This window comes from Filicampus tigris, chromosome 4 (assembly GCF_054856515.1).
Source record: "Filicampus tigris isolate MCC_2025a chromosome 4, RoL_Ftig_1.0, whole genome shotgun sequence".
Classification (NCBI taxonomy): Eukaryota; Metazoa; Chordata; class Actinopteri; order Syngnathiformes; family Syngnathidae; genus Filicampus; species Filicampus tigris.
The window spans coordinates 8,391,527-8,411,697 of NC_141220.1; the positions used below are offsets into that span (position 1 = coordinate 8,391,527).

Below are 20,171 nucleotides of genomic sequence, written 5' to 3' on the forward strand. Positions count from 1 at the left end.
GACCTGTTTTCTGAATCTGAGCCGCGATTGGCCGCTGTGAGATAAGATAAGAATGCCTTTATTGATCCCACAGTGGGGAAATTTTCAAGAAGTTGTGATGTCATTTTCAGTCGACAGAAGACAAAATGGCCGTCCCCTGAGATGGCTAAAAACTCAGCATTTTGCTTCTTAACTTATATTTCACAAACGCAAAATTGATCAGAATGCCTTGTTTCAACTAGTGGGCCTGCTGGGAACATATTCTTGAAAAAAATATGTTTGGGTTGACTTCCGCTTTAAAATATTTGATTGAAAGCAGCTGCTTGTTGAGACTGGTAGAAAAAATTTAATTCAGCATTTGTACATCTTGGTTCGATAAGGTTTTTTTTTTTTTTATGTATTTTTATTGTGGAACATTGAAGTTCAATTGAACACATCAACAGTTTCTGGGACTTCGACTAACATTTCTGTGAAATTTAGGCTTAAAATGAGTTTGCAGAGCTCAAACTTCTATCACATGCAATGTCATAACATCACAAATGTTGTGAGTGAATGTCTGCCACACATTTTTCTTCACTAAAACCGAAAAAAGGGTGCCTTAGTCCCCCTACTTTCAGCCAACTTCAAAAGATTAGCTTTTTTACTTTAATGGTGGGTTGCATGTGCATGTGTATATGCGTGTGTGTGTGTGTGCATGTATTCATTGCAATATTTATAAATGGAGGGTCAACTAGCATTCAAGAATTGGTTGTGTTCAATGTCATGCATGCACAACTTCAGATAGAAGCTACAATTTAGCAATAAAAAAAAAAACAGAAGTAAGGAAACAAAAGGATTAGAACTCTCCTACACAGATTACTTGATAAAATTCCCTCCACTTCGATTTGTTCAGTACCTCATTCCGAATACATTCAGGCAGAAAAAGCTTAGAAAAAATCATGAGATAATTTTCTGCCTGATTACACACTTGTGATAATACACTGCATGTCAACATCACAGAGAAGAAGAAGCACGTAAAAGAGTGCGGAGAGCTTAGAGAGAAGAAATACACTAAGGCTAGGTTCACACTGTAGGCAAATGTGACCTAGATAAGATTTTTTTGCCCATATGCGAATTGACTGTCTGAACGGCTCAATTCAGATTTTTTCAAATCCGACCTAGGTCGCTTTTATATGTGGTCCTAAATCGAATACGTATCCGATTTTTTTCAACACTTATCTCCAATTTTGGAAACTTTTTTAATTTTCACTTTAATGCGATTTCTAGTAAATGGTAAATGGACTTTCACTTGTATAGCGCTTTTCTACTTTTGGTACTCAAAGTGCTCCACACTGTGTCGAGCCAGGAAGGAACGTCACAGCGACACAACGGCCAAGCTCAAGTCTAATAATATACGCCAAAGAGACCTAATCTAACATCCTGCAGTAACTTCCGGATAATGCTGTAGCTGAGATCCCTGATGGGAAATTACAAGTCAAGAGTCGATGGATGAGCATAAAGTAGATTCTGACCCAGCTGTCCTGTTGAACTAGTATTCAAGATGTACTTTCGTTATCACTGTCATACGGTGTAGAAAAGTATAACACAATTATGTTCCATGACATGCAAGAAACAGTTCAAAGTGAAGGTTATATTATATAGGTGCCCAATGCTACATTTAATTTTAGTGAACATTAAGAGGAGTTCCTTTCAACACGGGCAGGGTATAGAATTATCAGTGTGACTTGCCAAACACTGATTAAAATTAGCTGTGCTTCACATCAACATCAGTTTTCCCTTCAAATGATACTCATGCTAATTGACTTTAGACCTCAGTAATTAGCAATGATTGCATGGAAAAGTCTTACTTGTGCATCTTGTTGCAGTCTGATGTGCAGCTCCGTGTGTCTAGAAAAAGCTCTTTTCTCCACAGCGTGATGTCTGAAGTGATAATAATCCCCAAAAACCTAGAGAAATACAGAAAGCGAGATAGGTAAACTCTTTTTTGTTGCAGAGGAACATGTCTGCAGCAATACAGCCTATACGTTTACAGGATACTTTACAGATTTGGGGCATCTCTCCAGCTGTAAATCTCCTACAACACTCAATTCACCTCTGTTGAGGGAAGTGGCCGGGGATGGAGCCTATCCCAGCGGCTGAACACCAAGCAATGTGACCGAACCCAACTGATATGTCACGCAAGTCTCACTGAGTGGCCGGCCTTCGGCCTACAATTCAAAAGTTGGATTCCCTAATGAAGAATTTTGTGACGGACAATCAAAAATGTAATGTTCTATCACGAGCATTCACAAACAACCCACATTTTAATTTACGGCTTTAAGTGACAGTCAGCTGCCACCATTGTCGAGCCAGACCAATACAGTATATTACAGTATAAGCATTTAATTGTGTGTAGGGCTGTCACTATCAATTTTTTTTAGATTTATCCATCCATTATCTATACCACTTATCCTCACAAGGTCGCGGGGAGTGCTGGAGCCTATCCGAGCAGTCTTCGGGCAGTAGGCGGGGGCAATCGCAGGGCATACAGAGACACACAATCATCCACACTCACAATCACACCTAGGGGCAATTTAGAGTGTCCAATTAGCCTACCAAGCGCCTACCAAGCATGTTTTTGGAATGTGTGAGGAAACCGGAGTATCCGGAGAAAACCCATGCAGGCATGGGGAGAACATGCAAACTCCACACATGGAGGTCGGGGCCGGGATCGAACCCACGACCTCTGAACTGTGAAGCAGACGTGCTAAACAGTCGACCACCATGCCGCTCTTTTTTAGAATTATTCTATTCATAATTCCATTGATCAATTGAATATTGGATTAAATTCTATTTTGCATTAAAAATGTATTGCAAAGTCATTTTCTTTCAATTACTGTTTATTCACCTTTTTTAAAGTTTGGTTTTGTTTAATGTTCAAACAAACCCAAACAAATAAAAATTCAACAATATCACACGAGATGGAGTAGTGGTGTACTCACCGGTGTATTTGAAACAGCTACATCTTGGGCACTGATTAATGTAAACAACTCCGTGCTATTGATGCCATGGTGATTCATGGTGGGGTGATAAAAAAAAAAAATCTGCCACAGACAGATATTGGGTACTTGAGTCAAACTTGAGTTGCCATTTTTAGATCTTACCTTGCTTGCCAAAAACTTGGGAAAAGATTTGACTTGACTTTGACTTGTTATCCAAGAGACTCAACTTTGTCTTCTACTTGTCATGACTTGTCAAGTCATGTAGTTTATAGTTGGCAATCTGGCGATGCGAGCAGCTACGAAGACCATTAATTTGATTTAATGGATTATGTTGTTGATATCATTGGCCAAAATAGGATGGCAAAACGCATGGTTTGCAACTCGCAGCAAACTGAGAGAATGCAGTTTACAAAAGTAGAGTCATTGTTGCCAACTTAGAGATTTGGTCGCTATATTTAATGACGTGCCCAACCGCTAAAAAGAGCGACTAGCGAGTTTAATTCAGCTAAGAATAAGATAATATAAGTGTGATCATTTTCACTTTGAGTCCGCTGATAGTGTAGTGGTACACACGCCTGAGTTGTGTGCGGGCAGCGTGGGATCGATTCCCGCTCAGTGACAGTGTCTATGTGTGCCCTGCGACTGGCTGGCGACCAGTTCGGGGTGTAGTCTGCCTTCGCCCATTGACGGCTGGGATAGGCTCCAGCAACTCCCCGCGACCCTATATAGGATAAGCGGTTTGGAAGAAGACATGACATGACATTTTCACTTTGTGTTATGCATAAGAAAAAAGCCCGCTGTAAGGCAATCACTGTCAGTTGCGCTAAGCAATGCCAAAGACATGGTGTCCATTTCAAAGTTTTAAAAATTCACCAAATCGTTACATTTCCAAATAGAAGATCGAGACAAAAATGACAATATTCCATTCCTTAGATATACTGTACCATTACTGTTATTTACGGTTGCAGAATAGTCAGCCTGTATCATTTACAACACCGTTTCTTAGAAATATCCCGCCCCATTTCAAAAGAAAGAAAGTAATCTTTTTTCCCACGGTCAACAGTAAAGAACATCATGCCCTTGAGAGTTTGGAAGGAAACTGTCAACTCTCCAAAGTAACAGACAACCCTGTAAAATATTCTTGTGGACAGGTAAAAAAACAGTGAAAGAAAAGAAATATATTGAACAACAAACAGATACATTTGCGGCCTATTTTTCTTTGCCACAACACAGCGTTCAAGCCAGAGAGCGACAGCTGTCGCTAAAATGCTCTGACACCTTAGGGAGTGTTGCATTTATTCAATCTTGATTTATAGAGATACATTAAGCCTCCGTTGTTGCTCATGTTCAAGGACGGAATCTTTGAGAGAAAAAAAGAAACTATAAATCCTTATTACTGCAATTTCTTGAGTATAATACGCACTCAAATATAATATGCACGACCAAAATCACCCTCTCAAACATGGATTTTCCTTGTACCTACTATGTGCCCCCAAAACTACTGGTATCTGTCATGTTATTCAATAATTCGCGCTGAGTGAGACTGTATATATAGTGTGATTATTTATTTCCCGGCATCCCGCTCTGTCCCTGACGTCATCCGGAACGTCTCCACTGTTCTATTGAATACAGCTACACCACATCTCCCCTTTCTAGAATCAATGGGTAGACTGCCACTAACTCAGTAGGACTTTAGGAGATTATTATGCCCCTGTGGCTAGAAGGTCTGCTCCTATCTGAGACAGTTACACTCCCAACAGGGACACAGCATTTTAACTTTAACTTAGAACAAGGAATTGCCAAATACAATACAAACACCTGTACTGTCTATCTTCACTCTAACCCTGAAACGTGAACATTTACATTCAAATAGTGCAACAATAATAGAAAAAGAATGATGCCTAAATCACAGTATATTTTCGTCCGTTTGTATCTTTTTTTTGTTTTTTAATGTCTGACGAAAGTCAGGTGATCATAAGCTGAACCGAGTTGATCTTACTACAACCCTACCAGACCTGGTTCTGAGTATAGGAGTAGATGGTGGTTCTGGAACATCCTTCTCGGGTGGTACTTCTGCAGGTTGTTCAGTTGGTTGTTATTTGGTGATGAGGTGGCGACGGTTTCGCCTGATGATCCCGTGAGGTCCCTCCACCAAATATGAACGAGGTGTTGAGTGACGTCTGATGACAGATCCATCTGCTCTTTGATCTGTGACCCACACATGGTGCCCAGGCATGAAGCTGTTGAGATTCCTTGCACGGTGTTGCAGATTGTAGCGTTGTGCATCCTCCCGTTTCCTACTCTTCTCTTTCAGCAGTATGGTTTCTCAATCAGAAAGGCAGGCTTCAACAGCGCAGGAAGAATAGGCACAGTGGAGCGAAGCCTCCTCCCCATGAGAAGTTGAGCTGGGCTGTAGCCATTATGAAGTGGGGTAGACCCATATGCAAGCAACGCAAGGTATGAATCACCTGACTTCTTCAGGAGTCCCTTCATGGTATGCACTGCCCGTTCAGCTTCAGCATTTCCCTGGGGGTGTTTTGGACTACTGGTCACATGACGAAACCCGTAGGAGTCAACAAAATCAGCAAAGTCAGCTCCTGAGAACTGTGGCCCGTTATCAGTGACCAGCGTCTCACAAATACCGTGACGTGCAAAAATGAACTTCAGGTGATGGATCACATCCTTAGACCTTGTGGAGGTTAGCAGTGTGATTTCCACATACCTTGACGTGTAGTTCACTACAAGCAGGTAGGTCTTGTTTCCTAGCATGAACAAATCTCCTCCACACTTTTGCCATGGTCGGCCTGGGTATGATGTTGGAATCAGCGGCTCCCTGTGGTTCTGTCTCTCGTGGCAGCATGCCCGGCAGTTAAGAACCATCTTGCTCAGCTGCTGGCTTAGCCCTGGCCACCATGCAGACTGCTTTGCCCTCTCTCTACACTTGACCACTCCCTCATGACCTTCATGCAACTTGACAAGAACATAATTTCTCATTGTTGAGGGGATAACAAGTCTCTGGGTTTTTAATAGTAGTCCATCCTGAACAGTGAGAAGAGCACGTTCAGGCCAGTGCATCTTAAGTGCAGGTTCATTGGTACCGTGGGTTGGCCATCCCTCTGCACACAGCTGCATCACACGTGCGCACACACAGTCTCTATGCAGCTGGTCTCGCAGCTCAGACAGATAGACAGTGCTTACAGGTAAGATGTCTATTATCATGTCGACATAGATGTTTGTGTCTTCGAACAGCTCTTTTTCAGCCGGTATGTCACCCCTCTCGTCTGCCGCACGTGACAGCGTGCCTGCTGTCCACAGACTTTTCCCGACCACATGAGATATGGAATAGGAATAGCGCATCAGACGCATTTGGAAGCGTTGGATTCGGGGCTGTAAAGCATCCAGAGCTTGCGACACTAGAATATTTAATAGAGGCTTATAGTCTGTCTCCAACTGGAAGTGTTTCCCAGTCAGAAAGTTGCGGAACTTCCCGCAGGCCCAGGTCAGTCCTAATGACTCCTTTTCCACATGTGCATATCTCTGCTTGGTTGGAGTGAGGGACCGTGATATGTAAGCTATTGACCGCCATTCCTACTCCCATCTTTGGAGTAGAACCTCTCCTAGCCTATATGATGATGGGTCCGCTGAGACCTTGCGTTCTCTGTTATAGCATCAGACATAGCTAGGACAAGTGGCGACGTCAGAGCATTATTTGGATCTTGAAAAGCTTGCCTGCTCGATGCCCCACATCCAGCAGTTCTTTTTCGACAAGAGATCACGCAGGGGTTTGTCCCTCTCTGCTAGCTGTGGGAAAAATTTTCCCAGCTGGTTTACGATGCCAAGGAACAACCGTAATTTTCTCACTGACGCAGGTTCCTGCCTTTACACCTGCCTTTTGCATCTTCTCTAGGACCACATGTAGGCGTTCATCATGCTCTTCTTGAGTTTGACCCCACACAGGCATATCATCTATGTGGCACACCACGCCCTCCAGCCCTTCTGTAACCTCTGCCAAGATTATGTTTTGGAAGTGTTCTGGAGCTGATGTAATGCCAAAAGGAAGATGCTTGAAGATAAAAACGTCCAACGGGTGTGATGAAGCTCGTCAATTTCGCTGAATCTTCTGTCAGGGGAATTTGCCAAAACCCCATATTTGCATCCAACTTACTGAAAATGTTGGCTACAGCCAGCACTCCCAGTGTCTCCTCCACTGATGTAGGATACATCACATGCACACACTGATTCATTCAGCTTGGTCAACACATATGCAGACAGCATCTGTCTTCTTTAGCACCCCCACGATACCAGCGCATCACTCTGTCGGCTCCTCAATTCTGTATATCACCCCAAGTTCTTCCATGCGAGACAGTTCCTGCCTGACTTTGTCCATCAATGGCAATGGAATTCTTCTAGGCGTTTTGAGTGAGAAAGGTTGAGCACCTGGTTTCAGCTTTATTTTATATGGCTGGCGCAATTCTCAAAGTCTGTTTTTGTTAAGTTTGCTTTAATGTCTCTATAGTGACAATGTCCAATCGTGCAACCAGCTGAGGTCTACAGTTTATGGATCTTCCTATCAGGGCTGTGTGTAGATGACACACAACATATACATCCTCCTTCGCTGCTTTTCCCTCACGACTAAGCAGCAGCCTTTCAACACCCACAACATCAAGGGGACTCTTACCTGGTCCTCGAAGTGGCTTTTTTGCCTTCTGGAGAATTGGTGGATATTTTTTGTATATCCCAAGGAACACAGTGTGTGGCAGAAATGTGTCGTCAGCACCTGTATCGATTTTGAACACCACACTGTTATAATGGATGCCAATGTTGACCGTCCAGGGTTTACTATCTGTTGTAATGCTGCCGAGGAATATTGCATCCTCCTCCTCTTGTTCAACTTCATGCACAGAGTTTTCCTGCCCTGCACATACAACTGTAGTGTCCCTTTTTGCCACATGCGTGACATTTACTCTCATTTGTAGGACAATCTCGTGATGGATGGGATGGAAAAGCACCACATTTATGACACTGAGCTTTTCTTTTGCTATTCTGGGCATTGTGTGTTTTTTTTTTTTTGCATGCTGAGGTTTGTTTTTAGCAGGTTTGTGGAGGTTTTGCAGTCTGACTCTATCCACAGACAGATCTCTTTTTACATGTACATTTATAACATTAGACATTACATATCATATTGGAATTCAAGATCAAGTGGAAGTAAACTCGGCCAACCACCTTTTGAGTACGAATGGCAAAAAACATTTTAGCCATACTTTCGTTAGTTTTTATGACGTAACCCACCCAGATTCATAATTAGACCCATAGCAACGTGCTAAACAACGAAAATGCAAATGTTCGGCAATCTCCGGTAATATTCGGCGAGTGATTCACTTGAAGAGGTCGAGTCGCCAGTCACCAATCGTACTACATCATTGATTGTCCCATTAACTGCTCTTTGACGTTCTCGTGTTTTTCTGCGAAATGCCTCTGTGCTGTATGGCGATGCATTGTTCACATTCAGGCCAATAGTTGTTTGAGTGGCCAAAAGATAAGAATATGGCACGTAAAATGGATCAGCTGGCTTCCACATTACCTGGTTCCCGATTCCAGCTGTAGCCGTTTGGGCAATGCCATCTGTAATTTAGTTTTTCCTGTATTTTTTTATATATTTATATTATATATATATTATATTATTTATATATTCTCGAAATTACAGTGCGTACATGACAAAATCAGGCTGCAATAATATACCAAAATAACAAAGCAAAAGTAAAGGGAAAGAATGCAATCATTTCATGGGGATCCAGAAAAGACCAGTCGCCGTTTCTTGAGGAAACATTGCAATATGTACAGAGATGCCGCTGGGGACTGACTCATCTTCCCGGCCCAATGGAACAGAAAAGGAGAGGCAGAAGGGGAATGAGGAAGGGAGGGTTGAAAGAAGTGAGATGCAAGATTTAACAGGTACACCCGGAAAGATGGATGTGTGTGAAGAGTAAGGAGAGTAGACAACAAGAAGGAAGGCCCTCTTGGGGCTGCAGCCTGGCTGACCAGACCGGAGGCATGAAGCCTCGTCCGGAAGCATTGAGAGAAAGTCGCCAGCTGTCCAATTTGATTTGAATTCAAATCAAAACCTGACAACAAATCATACAAGAGTTAATCACCCATAATCCTTACTTACAATGTAACATGTCATAATTTTTCTTTGTAAAATCTATATGGCACACCCATGGAATAGCACCTTTTCTAAAGAGAAAACCGTAATGAATGCAAAAAAACACACACAATTCAAAACTAAATTATGATCAATTGTAGTTATTGAATTTAAGCCCAGCAATTTATATAATATGGCTGCACAAAATATTTAAGAAATAAAAAAAAATCATTATTGCGATATTGGCATACGCAATATGCATATCGCAAAGTGATGCAATTCGTTTCTTATGGAATTGTACCCTTATGAGTGAATTTGACCAGTCAGATGCAAACTTAAATGTGCATCGCTATCCATGAACATTATCTAGGGTAATTATAATTAATTAGCTCAGAATAGAAGGAGCTTGCTTATTTTGGTGCAAGAAAAAAAATGTCGTTCTTTCATTATAAAATAAAAATGTCATTTATTTAGGTATCTGTTAAACAAATATACATATAAATATAAATACACACACACACACACACAATATTTCCGGACCACAAGGCGCACCTTTATATAAGCCGCACCTACACCTCACTCGATTTATTATAAAATATGAAAAAAAAGGAAACACATACAAGCCGCACCTTTATATAAGACGCACCTATCTATGTTGAAAAATAAGGCTTGTGCACGGCGCGTCATCACTGACGTCGCTACCGGGGTAGTAACAACTATGGAAGCTGCTGCATGTTTCATGTTTCGTTTCATTTTCAAATCCAATCGAAGGTGGCTTGTTAGTTTTTTCTCATCTTCTCGCCCAATAGAGAAAAAAAGAGACAACAGCTACCTATAATTATGTTTTTCTCTGGCAAATGAGAGTAGAAAAAAATGCTACAGCGGATCTGCATCAAGACAGAGGGAGGACAGTCAGAGGAAGTGAGATTTGTAATTATTGTTTTGAAATTGATAATTTCTTATGTTTGCAATTTCTGTGTGGTTCATTAAAATTAAATTTGTTAATTCAAAAATGTTGTCATCATTTGTATGAAAATGTTTTTTTTCTCAAACAGATGTTTGGGAATTTAACTTCTGGTTGTGATCATGCACAAACAATGTTCATGGGTCAGTGTGACCTGCGCTAATGTTTAACCATCCTTAAGCCTTTAAATATTCACCAGAATGAAAGTGAGTTTCTACATTCCAAGGGCTGATTTTCTACATTCCAAGGGCTGAAATAAAAACTCTCAGCAGTTGGAAAGTAAAATGTTACATAGGCTACGTCCTTGAGTCTTAAAATAATGAAAAAAGACATAAAAGGAAACCAACCAATGAATAATGCAAGACAGAGGTGTGACCCATAAACTTGATGATATCGACATTAACGTTGATAGCAATGAGGCTGATTTGTGCTACACAAGTGTGGTGCTTCTGTGTAACAAACCTATGTCTAATACTGTTGCCAATGTCATGTCATCTTCCAAACCGTTTATCCTATATAGGGTCGCGGGGAGTTGCTGGAGCCTATCCCAGCCGTCAATGGGCGAAGGCAGACTACACCCCGAACTGGTCGCCAGCCAGTCGCAGGGCACACATAGACACTGTCACTGAGCGGGAATCAATCCCACGCTGCCCGCACACAACTCAGGCGTGTGTACCACTACACTATCAGCGGACGTCTGTTGCCAATGTATTAGACCAAAAAGTGTATCAGTCCAAGGAAATGATGAGCTGACATTAGAGGGTAACATCATTCTAAACTACTCACTGAACAGTTTCAGAAGTTACTATTTCAAGTTCAGGGTTCTCAACTAAATTATTTAGCTCTCTCTCCACCTTGCCAATGCCATAATGCCTCAAGGTATTTTACAAACAAATGTGCTTTGAATCTACAGTAAATCCTCAGCTAAATTGTTTTCGATGTCCAGAAAAGAGCACTGGCCATAGACTTGAAGTCTCATTGTATTTTGTATAGATACATTTGGATGGGAAATTTCATTACCAGGTATGGATTGAATGACTAAAATGTTTTAATAGTCGACTATAATGTGATGCCTCAAATGCAAGAAGACAAATCAACTTCAAACTATAATTGCAAGCTATATAAGTGGGGAGTGGTAAAGTCGATGCCTTGAGTCGTCGACTAGTCGGTACTCCTATCAGCAGGATGAGGATAACTGGGGAAATAACATGCTAATTGGCAATGTGCTGCATCCAAATACAAATTAGGGACCCAATTTGGCCAGGGACTGGTTTGTATAATAAAAACTCTTTACCAAAGTGATGCTAAAATGGCAAAAAAAGAAATAATCTGATCATAAATTCAAAGCACATATACAAGGTCATCTGTGAAACGGTAGGGAATAACGTAACTTGGGCTTGCTTGGCTTCTTGAGATGGGCTCATTAAATTTTTATGGCTGAAGAACATGATGGCAGCAGGAAAATAAAGCTTAATCCATCTGAACACAGAGGAACTGGACAATTGCGAACAAATTACAGTCGCCAACTCACACCCTCACACCCGATTGACCCTCGTACACATACCAACTCACAATAGAAAAAATAGGATCTGTTATTCTTTGGGGAAACAAGATTTTGAGGCACCACATATACTGTATGTATGTACTACATTACTTTTTTGTTGAACAACAAACAACATGGTGCGACTGTCAAGCAAGAAAAGCATTGTCCTGACCAACAGTGCGATATTACAATAACACAAGGAGGAGAGAGAGGCGAGAAATAAAGCAAAAGAGTACCGTATGAATATTTGAAAGGCTTGTTCGCAATGATTGTCCCATTCATTGACTGCAATTGTTCATTTTGGCAACAGAAACTCTCTACACTTTGCGTTTTAGTCACAGGTACAGATGGAACTATGAATATAGTTAAGTATTTTTGTACAACCATACCGGTATACTGGGCACTGCATTGGTACATCTTGGGGGCAAACAGCTGGGTTTCGCTTTGTAAACATTTTTTGTTGTGAAAGCTCATGTGATACAACATGGCATTTTAGATACATGACCTTAATATCTGTAACATTGTGACATTATTAATCAGTGATTCAAATTTTGAATTTCAGCAAGATTAGTTGTCGATGCCCAGCCGCTCACTGACATCTACAGTAGTTGCGGAACCCCTCACACTGCATAACACGTCTTTTTTGGCCGCCTCACTCAGTACGCGGTAGGCCTTAAAAACACCTTGTCTGCAAATTTAAGAAAAATGCAACCTAACAAACTGTGAGATCCAATATGCAACAAGACAATAACATAAAACACACATAAATCACAAAGGAGTTTCTCAGGGAAAGAAGTTGGAAGATTTTAGAGTGGCCAAGTTAATCTCCAGAAATTACAAAACAAGTGAAAGACGCTGCGTGTTATCCTAGAATTTTGTTTTTTGCAAAAGAATGAAAACGTTTGTCATGACATTGGGTAAGAGGCTTATTGCAGGTAGAGCAAATAAAAGATGTGCAACTAAGTATTACTGTAAGTGTCATTCGCTTGTCACATTGAAGTATATCTGTTCCAATACTGATGTGAGTGTGAATTGATTGTCTATATGTGCCCTGCAATTGGGTGGCCACCAGTTGAGGGTCGACCCTACCTCACGCCCAAAGAAGTCAGCTGGGATAAGCGCTAGCTTACCTGCGACCCCAATGAGGACAAGCAGTACATAAAACGAATGGATGGAAGTATTTTTAAATACCTTTAGTACAGTGATATATTGACTTATGAGTTTAATTCAATCTGTGAACAGAGCTGCCCCCATTGCAATGAACATTTTTAATCAAGTGAAACAGTGCTCTGTTGTATAATGATATATAAATACATAATAAAGCAGTGGTACTCAATGCTGGCTGCCTATTTGTGGCCACTGAACGATGTTCAGCCCTTTCCATGATCAGACGAGATCATGTGTTCTCAGAGTAGCAATAAAGTCACACTTCACTTCGCACAGCGCAGTGTGCAGTCCAACCAACCTATTTATTGTGTATGTGAGACTGGCAGCACACGTGGTGGCCGCCTGCCACATGGCAGGCATGCACGAATTAAATAAATATTTTCCTTCAATCTGTGCCAATGATACATAGACAGCTTGTAGAGAATGCCCCTAAGTAATTTACTTTTAGGAAACATGTTTATCTCTAAAATTTAGGTGTCATTAGCTTGTATTACATTTGTGTTCATTTGTATATTCAAGCGGTCTATAGTTCATGTGTCTTGTGCATGGGTAATGACATTTTCATAGAAATTTTCACAACATATATTTCATTCTAGGTAGTGTACTATATTTACATTATTTATTGGTAGGCCTGTCATCATAATACATTTTTGCGGACGATTATATTTACCCAGAAACTATCATGCTAAACAATAGTATCATTTCTTTGTTGTTGGTTTTCAGAGGTGGTTATTTGGTAAGAAAAGACCAGTGGCCCGCCAAAGTGGATGTCACTTTGGCCTTGACTTCTTCTAGATGTTGTCTGAAGGTCAGTGTCTGGTCCAGTCGCACACCCAGGTACTTCGGGGCTTGCTGGGCCTCTAGGCGTTTGTTGTCGACACGCACATCTAGTTCCCTCTTTACCTCTCTGGTATTGAGATGGTATGCTGCTACAACATGTCTTTCCAATGGTGAGCTGTAGACGCACCTTTGAAGGTCCGTTGCCAGAGTGCCCATATCTTTGTTATGGCCCTCTTCCATCGACTTCCACGTTGGACGTCTCAGCATGATGGCAAGATCGTCTGCATAGCCGTACTTTCTGGATGATGTGACTGGTAGATCATGTATGTAAATATTGAACAGCATCGGAGAGAGGACCGACCCCTGCGGAACCCCGTTCCTCAGTCTCCTGAGTCTACTGTGCTGGCCACAACTGGTCTGGAGGACGAAACTGCAGTTGGAAAGGGTCTACATGATGAACTTCACCATGTGCCGGTCTGGTATTGTCCTCAGCAGCTTCAGCTGGAGACCATGGTTCCACACGGTATGCGGCAGTCAGATCCAGGTACACTACCCAAGCCTTCTCATTGTCCTGGAAGCTGTCGATGTCCTGAGCAAGTACTGTAACCTGGTCTACTGTTGATCTTCCACAACTGAAGCCAGCTTGTTCTGGTGGAAGCTGTGAGTCAACCACTGGCTCAATGCAGCTCTGGATCATCCTCTCCAAGATTTTAAATGGGACACAGAGTAGCGAGAGGGGTAGGTACGATTTGGGGTCTTCCGCAGGTTTATTTGTCTTCGGCAGAGCTATGACGGAGGCATGCCGCCAGGTCTTAGGGAGCTTTAATCTCCGGTAGCAGGATGTAAAGAAAGAACAGAGCCAGCGGGCTGTTGTTGTGCTCTGGTGGAGGGTGAATTCCGGGTGTATATTGTCACGGCCCATGGATTTTCCAGGCTTGAGTTTACTCATGGACTTACTGAGTTCCTCCTCTGTGAAGTCTCCAGAGATGTTGATGTCGACACTGGCCGATCTCAAGGTGCAGGACACCTCACGCGATGTCTGTCGGGCAAAGTCTTTGTCTGTATCTGGGACAAATGCAGCCGTTCCTCAGTAGCTGGGAAGCGATGGCATTTGCTGTGACTGGGCAGCTGGAAGGTCTTGTGTTTCTGTGAGTAAGCTGATTGATGGTCTGCCACGCCATGCGGTTAGAGTGGGTGAAGTCGATAGCTTCAACGACTTCTGTCCACCTGGTCCTGTGGGTGGCGTCCAGCCTCTGGATCAGTGCTGCTGCAGTCATGCTGCAGTGCTGAGCTGAGCAGAGATGCTCAATTCCACCTCTGAGGACATCTCCAGAGATGCTTGGCTAGCAGCAGCTTGGAAGCAGGAGTGGCGGTCAGCAGGTCCCTCCCTCATCCACCACTAGGGATCCAGGAGGTGGCGCTATAGGAGGAGATGACCTACCACGCCGGCAATGGACCATGTTGAACCGATTACGAACTAGGGTCGGTCGCTTTAAAACATAATTGAAGAAGTCGGGCCTGTCAGACAGTGCGGCATGCGAGTGCAGAGACCCTGAACAGACAGCCGACCATATTATCACCACTTGCCCCATATACAGACCACCCTTGGAAGCCAGCCTCTTTGACTTAGGACCCCAGATGGTGGCATGGCTACACGACTCCGAGTTGGACCTCTGACGTTACACGAATGAATGAGTTATGTTTTACATCAGGGGTGTCCATTACGTCGATCGCGATCGACCGGTCGATCGCAAAGGCATCGTGGGTAGATCACCAGCCTATCATCCGTCCTCACTACTGTATTGCTACGTTCACACCAACTGCGTTGGGAACGTTTCTGGCAATATGTTTCAATTAAAGTCAATGTATTTCACGCGGGTGGGCGCCGTTGCATGCGATGTGGCGCGAATTATGTATTTGAAGTGGTGGGACGCGGAGCGAAGCACCGGAAATCCGCCCATTCGCTCCAACCGGGGCGTATAAACAAGTCAACTTTTTTGGCATTCCGCCTCGCGGCAGCCAGTCAGCATCGGGCATACTACGTCACACACAGCCACACAGCGTACTGCTCACTCGGCGGCTTTTTTTTTTAACAGTTCTTGAACTTTACCAAGACAGCTATATTGATAGCATTAGCATAGTGTGCAAACAAGTTGACTTGTTTTATACACGCCAAATGGAGCGAATGGGCGGATTGTTGTTGCTGCAAATCTGCTTGAGGCTTGCTATCAGCAGCTACTGTCCGGACTATGCGTCCCTGGCTGATTCCATTCAGTGCAAGTCATCAGAGTAAGGTAATTACAAAACATTTTTGTTGTTGTATTGTGCTATATAGGTTGATGCAGTCATGCAAGGTACACCAGCATATACGGTACATATAAAAATAATTCTCAATATATATATAAATAATGTGTTTTGCATTTTTAGTAGGTGGTAAATAATTTTGACTCGGTCATGTCATAAGTAGCTCTCAGGGTGAAAAAGTGTGGGCACCCCTGCTTTACATGATGTCCATTTTAGGTTCAGAGCTTTGGGGGTGCTGAGCACCCAGAGTGTCTGGCTGGTTCAATTTTTTTTTCATTTCACTTAAAGTGATTTAGGATCATTCATTAGATGTCATGTCATGTCATCTTCCAAACCGCTTATCCTATATAGGGTCGCGGGGAGTTGCTGGAGCCTATCCCAGCCGTCAATGGGCGAAGGCAGACTACACCCCGAACTGGTCGCCAGCCAGTCGCAGGGCACACATAGACACTGTCACTGAGCGGGAATCGATCCCACGCTGCCCGCACACAACTCAGGCGTGTGTACCACTACACTATCAGCGGACATCATTCATTAGATATTTTCTAATTTTCAAGTTAATGCTGGAACCTCATACACCAGAATTTGGCTCTTTTCATCAAAATACGGGTGTAAGAAATCTGAAATGTAAAAGAGGAGTGTGAGTCACCAAATTAATTTTTTCCATGGATATTTCTGGCTGCTTTTGACTGACTCAAGCAGTCTTCTGTCATTTTGCGCAGCCAGAGAGAAGTCCTTACATGACAGGTGGAGCGATTGCCGCTTGTTCTGAGATTGACGCTTTATCTGATCTAGGATCTGTCATATGTAGTGCCGAGAGTCTCCATTAGAGCGCTGTAATGTGCTATCACTGTTTAAGAACCAGCAATGTATGTTCAAGCAAGTATACAAGTAAAAGACATTGAGCTGCCAACCCGTCTGTGTCCGTCGTTATTGACAATCGATCGCCATCCAAAGCTTTACTAAAAGCATCTTATATTACAGGATCGGTAGATTGCAGTTTTCTGTATTTGCAAGAGTTGATAGTCAATATAAGGGACATTTAAGGTCCCGTATCGGACAAACCAAATTAGCCCAAAAAACGTGACGTCCCGGCTAATATGGCACAGTTGGCAACCCTAAACCACACACATAGCTTACACACACGCAACAATTAAGCTAGGCTGATCATTGTTGCATTCGATTCAATGCAGCTAAAATGAGAACTAATATCTGTTGATGATAACAAAGTCATGGTATTGGGTGGTAAAATAGTTGTTCAACATAACCACTGTATAACATACTCTCACCGTAATACATTGGAGCCTAGACTCCGTCGCTATGCCGTATCACTTGCCGAGCGAAGGAGGAGCGGGGAGGAGGGCAAGAGCAATGCTGGGAATCAAATGGACTGAACCATTTCGAGGCAGGGCGGTATTTCCGATGCTGCGTTGTTCACAGTTTTGTTTTGTTTTATTTTTTATCCAGCGTTTTTCATCATATTAAAGCATATCCTGTCCTTTATTAAGGAATAGAGAGTTTTAAAAATGCTATAATTTTTTGTGGTGCTTGGGTTGAATTTGGGGGTGCTTGAGCACCCCCAAAAATGGGCTGGTTACACCTATGCTTCATTGGATTTGTCCTTTATACATAAAAAAAGCATAATACAGGATGTTATTTTAACAGTTTAAATGTTGCCAACTTAATACTGCTCTTGATAGACATTTTTTGTAAGTGTGCTTTACCAATTGATTATTACTATAATTTATGCTCTGTTGGGCTTCACTTATCAATCTGGCTTTGGCTTCTTTCTTAGAAAGCTACTGTACCTCAAATTTGGGCTTGCAACACAAATCTAAAGGAATAAACAGATAAATTAAAAATCTACCAAACAAAGGCTTATAGCTTCAAAAACGTAAAAGGTTGCAAGTTTAAATTTTAAGGTGTCACTGTATATTAAGTCTATTGATTTGTGGACTGAATGTGGACTCTTTGAGGCGAGAGAAAAGAAGAGAGAAAAAAATGCACACATACAAATCCAGCAAAATGGATGTGGTGTCAAGTCAGGGTCAACCTTTATGAAACAAAAGTGACATCATTAGCTTGGTATGAACACAGGAGCAACTCAATAACAGCAGTAGTAACAATTTAGTCCATATACAATGCACCCAGCTATGACAGAAAATGCAAATCACCAACTGTTGTATCACTGGGATGGAAATATCAGATAGAGTGGAGCTCCCCAATTAACAAACTGTCAGCTTCTCAATTGCCTTTTATTTGCTGCAATGTGTTTTAATAGGGCATTTACATGAATCATGCATCAGTAAAAAATATGACAGACTTGGATGGCCTTTTCATGCTTTATACTGTATGCACACAATTAAACGATTGCTGCAATCCACCAGGCTACGATCTTTGGACAAATTGCATTTGAAACTCCTGGGTTGTACTTGGGGGAAGAAGTTAATTTAACTGGTATAAAATCAATGGTAATTGAGTGTTTTCAAATTAAGGGTTATTATTTGTTTACATCACAGCTCTAACTGCAGCCTACTTGCTTCAGCTGCATTCATTGGGGGACGTGTCTTGAGGAAAAACAAGCTGTGAAAAACGTCAAACAAATTATGTGGGTGCATTGGAAAGATTTTATGTGAAAAATATATCACAAGCATAGTCGAAACACAGATCACATAAATCATCATAAATAAGAATTTACTTTAACTTTCTTTTGGAATTTTTAATTAAAGTGTATGTATTATGTCTGTTAAGTTCATCATCATTGGTTAAAGTACCTATACTGTATATATCATCCATCCATCCATCCATTATCTATACCGCTTATCCTCACGAGGGTCGCGGGGAGTGCTGGAGCCTTTCCCAGCAGTCTTCGGGCGGTAGGCGGGGGACACCCTGAATTGGTTGAAAGCCAATTGTGGGGCACACAGAGACAAACAAACACCCGCACTCACAATCACACCTAGGGGCAATTTAGCAATTAACCTACCAAGCATGTTTTTGAAATGTGGGAGGAAACCGGAGTACCCGGAGAAAACCCACACAGGCACGGGGAGATCATGCAAACTTCACACAGAGAGGCCAGGATCGAACCCACGACCTCTGAACTGTGAGGCAGACGTGCTAACCATCGAGCACCGTTCCGCCCTGTGTATATCAATATTATGGAAATAAATAATATTTTCTAAGTTTGAGTCCACTTATTCTACACCCCTCATGTCTCTTCACAGTGCCAGACTGATTCTGCCAAGCCCGTTCCCTTGGCTGTGGTTTCGCTAGACGGTGGGTTTGAGTCCTTAGAGGAAAAATGTTAAAGAGTTGTTTGGGAAACGCAGCAAAAAATACTCTTAACAAAAATTAAATACCGTAATGTATATGCACGGAATATAAATTCTGTAACCACTCCAATGATAACAATATAGTTTAGTTTGACTAAAGCACAACAAAATAACTTGATGGATGAACAAGAGTAATACTGAATAATAATTTATTTTAAAATATTTGTAGTAGAAATCAGACATTTTTTTTTAGGAACAAAAGATTTATTAAAAAAAAAAAATAAAACTGGGCACCACAAAAACTATGGATCCCCACACATTATACAGTATTTAGTATTTACTCTGGCGGATCTGCGGGTTGATAAGGCTGGCAGCTGCCACCCCCACCAAATGCCATGCACCCCAGTTGCCACCCTTACTGTTGGAAATGAATTTATCAATAATAAATATGTATATTAAAAAAAGAAAGTGGTGCCTGATATAGCGAAGTGACTTATCAAAAATTAAACACACAAAGACAAAAACAACATGTAAAATCTCAGTGCACCAAAGCTATCAAGAAATCTTTATTCTATTCTATTCTGTTGAGCTTGAGAAGAGAAGAACTTGACAGAATGAAACAGAATAAAAGAACAAGTATCTTACCGTAATTTCGTAAGAATAACACCTTTTCGTTTTTTTTTTTGGTCATCCTCGATTTTGTCATCCAAAATCGAGGGGAAGTATACTCCAATATGATACTTATAATCTAATGTTATTAATTTATATATAACAATGCGTCAGCTCTGACATAATTCCACCCACAAAACGAATGACCGATTAGTGTGATCCACATGTGTGCTTTTTGCGTGCCGATCTTCCACGTTACTTCCTTATTTATCCTGCAAGTCTCATCAAGTATCGACAAGTATGTTCAGCAAAGTTTTGCTGCTCACCAAGAATCATGGCCTCGTAAGTGGATTTGTAATGAAACAAGTGAAGGTGTGGAAAAAGTAAATGGTAGGAAATAAACACAAACATGGATCTCACAGATGCC

The 20,171-nt window shown here is 41.8% G+C and overlaps 1 protein-coding gene across 1 annotated transcript in view; it reads right to left on the reverse strand.

The window, feature by feature from the left end:
* furinb (furin (paired basic amino acid cleaving enzyme) b) overlaps positions 1 to 20,171 on the reverse strand; it is a 93,111-nt gene that overhangs the window by 50,158 nt on the left and 22,782 nt on the right. Inside the window, exon 3 of the mRNA XM_086028646.1 lies at positions 1,827 to 1,925. Within this exon, the coding sequence (XP_085884772.1) occupies positions 1,827 to 1,925 (99 nt within the window). The remainder of the gene's footprint in view (positions 1 to 1,826; positions 1,926 to 20,171) is intronic.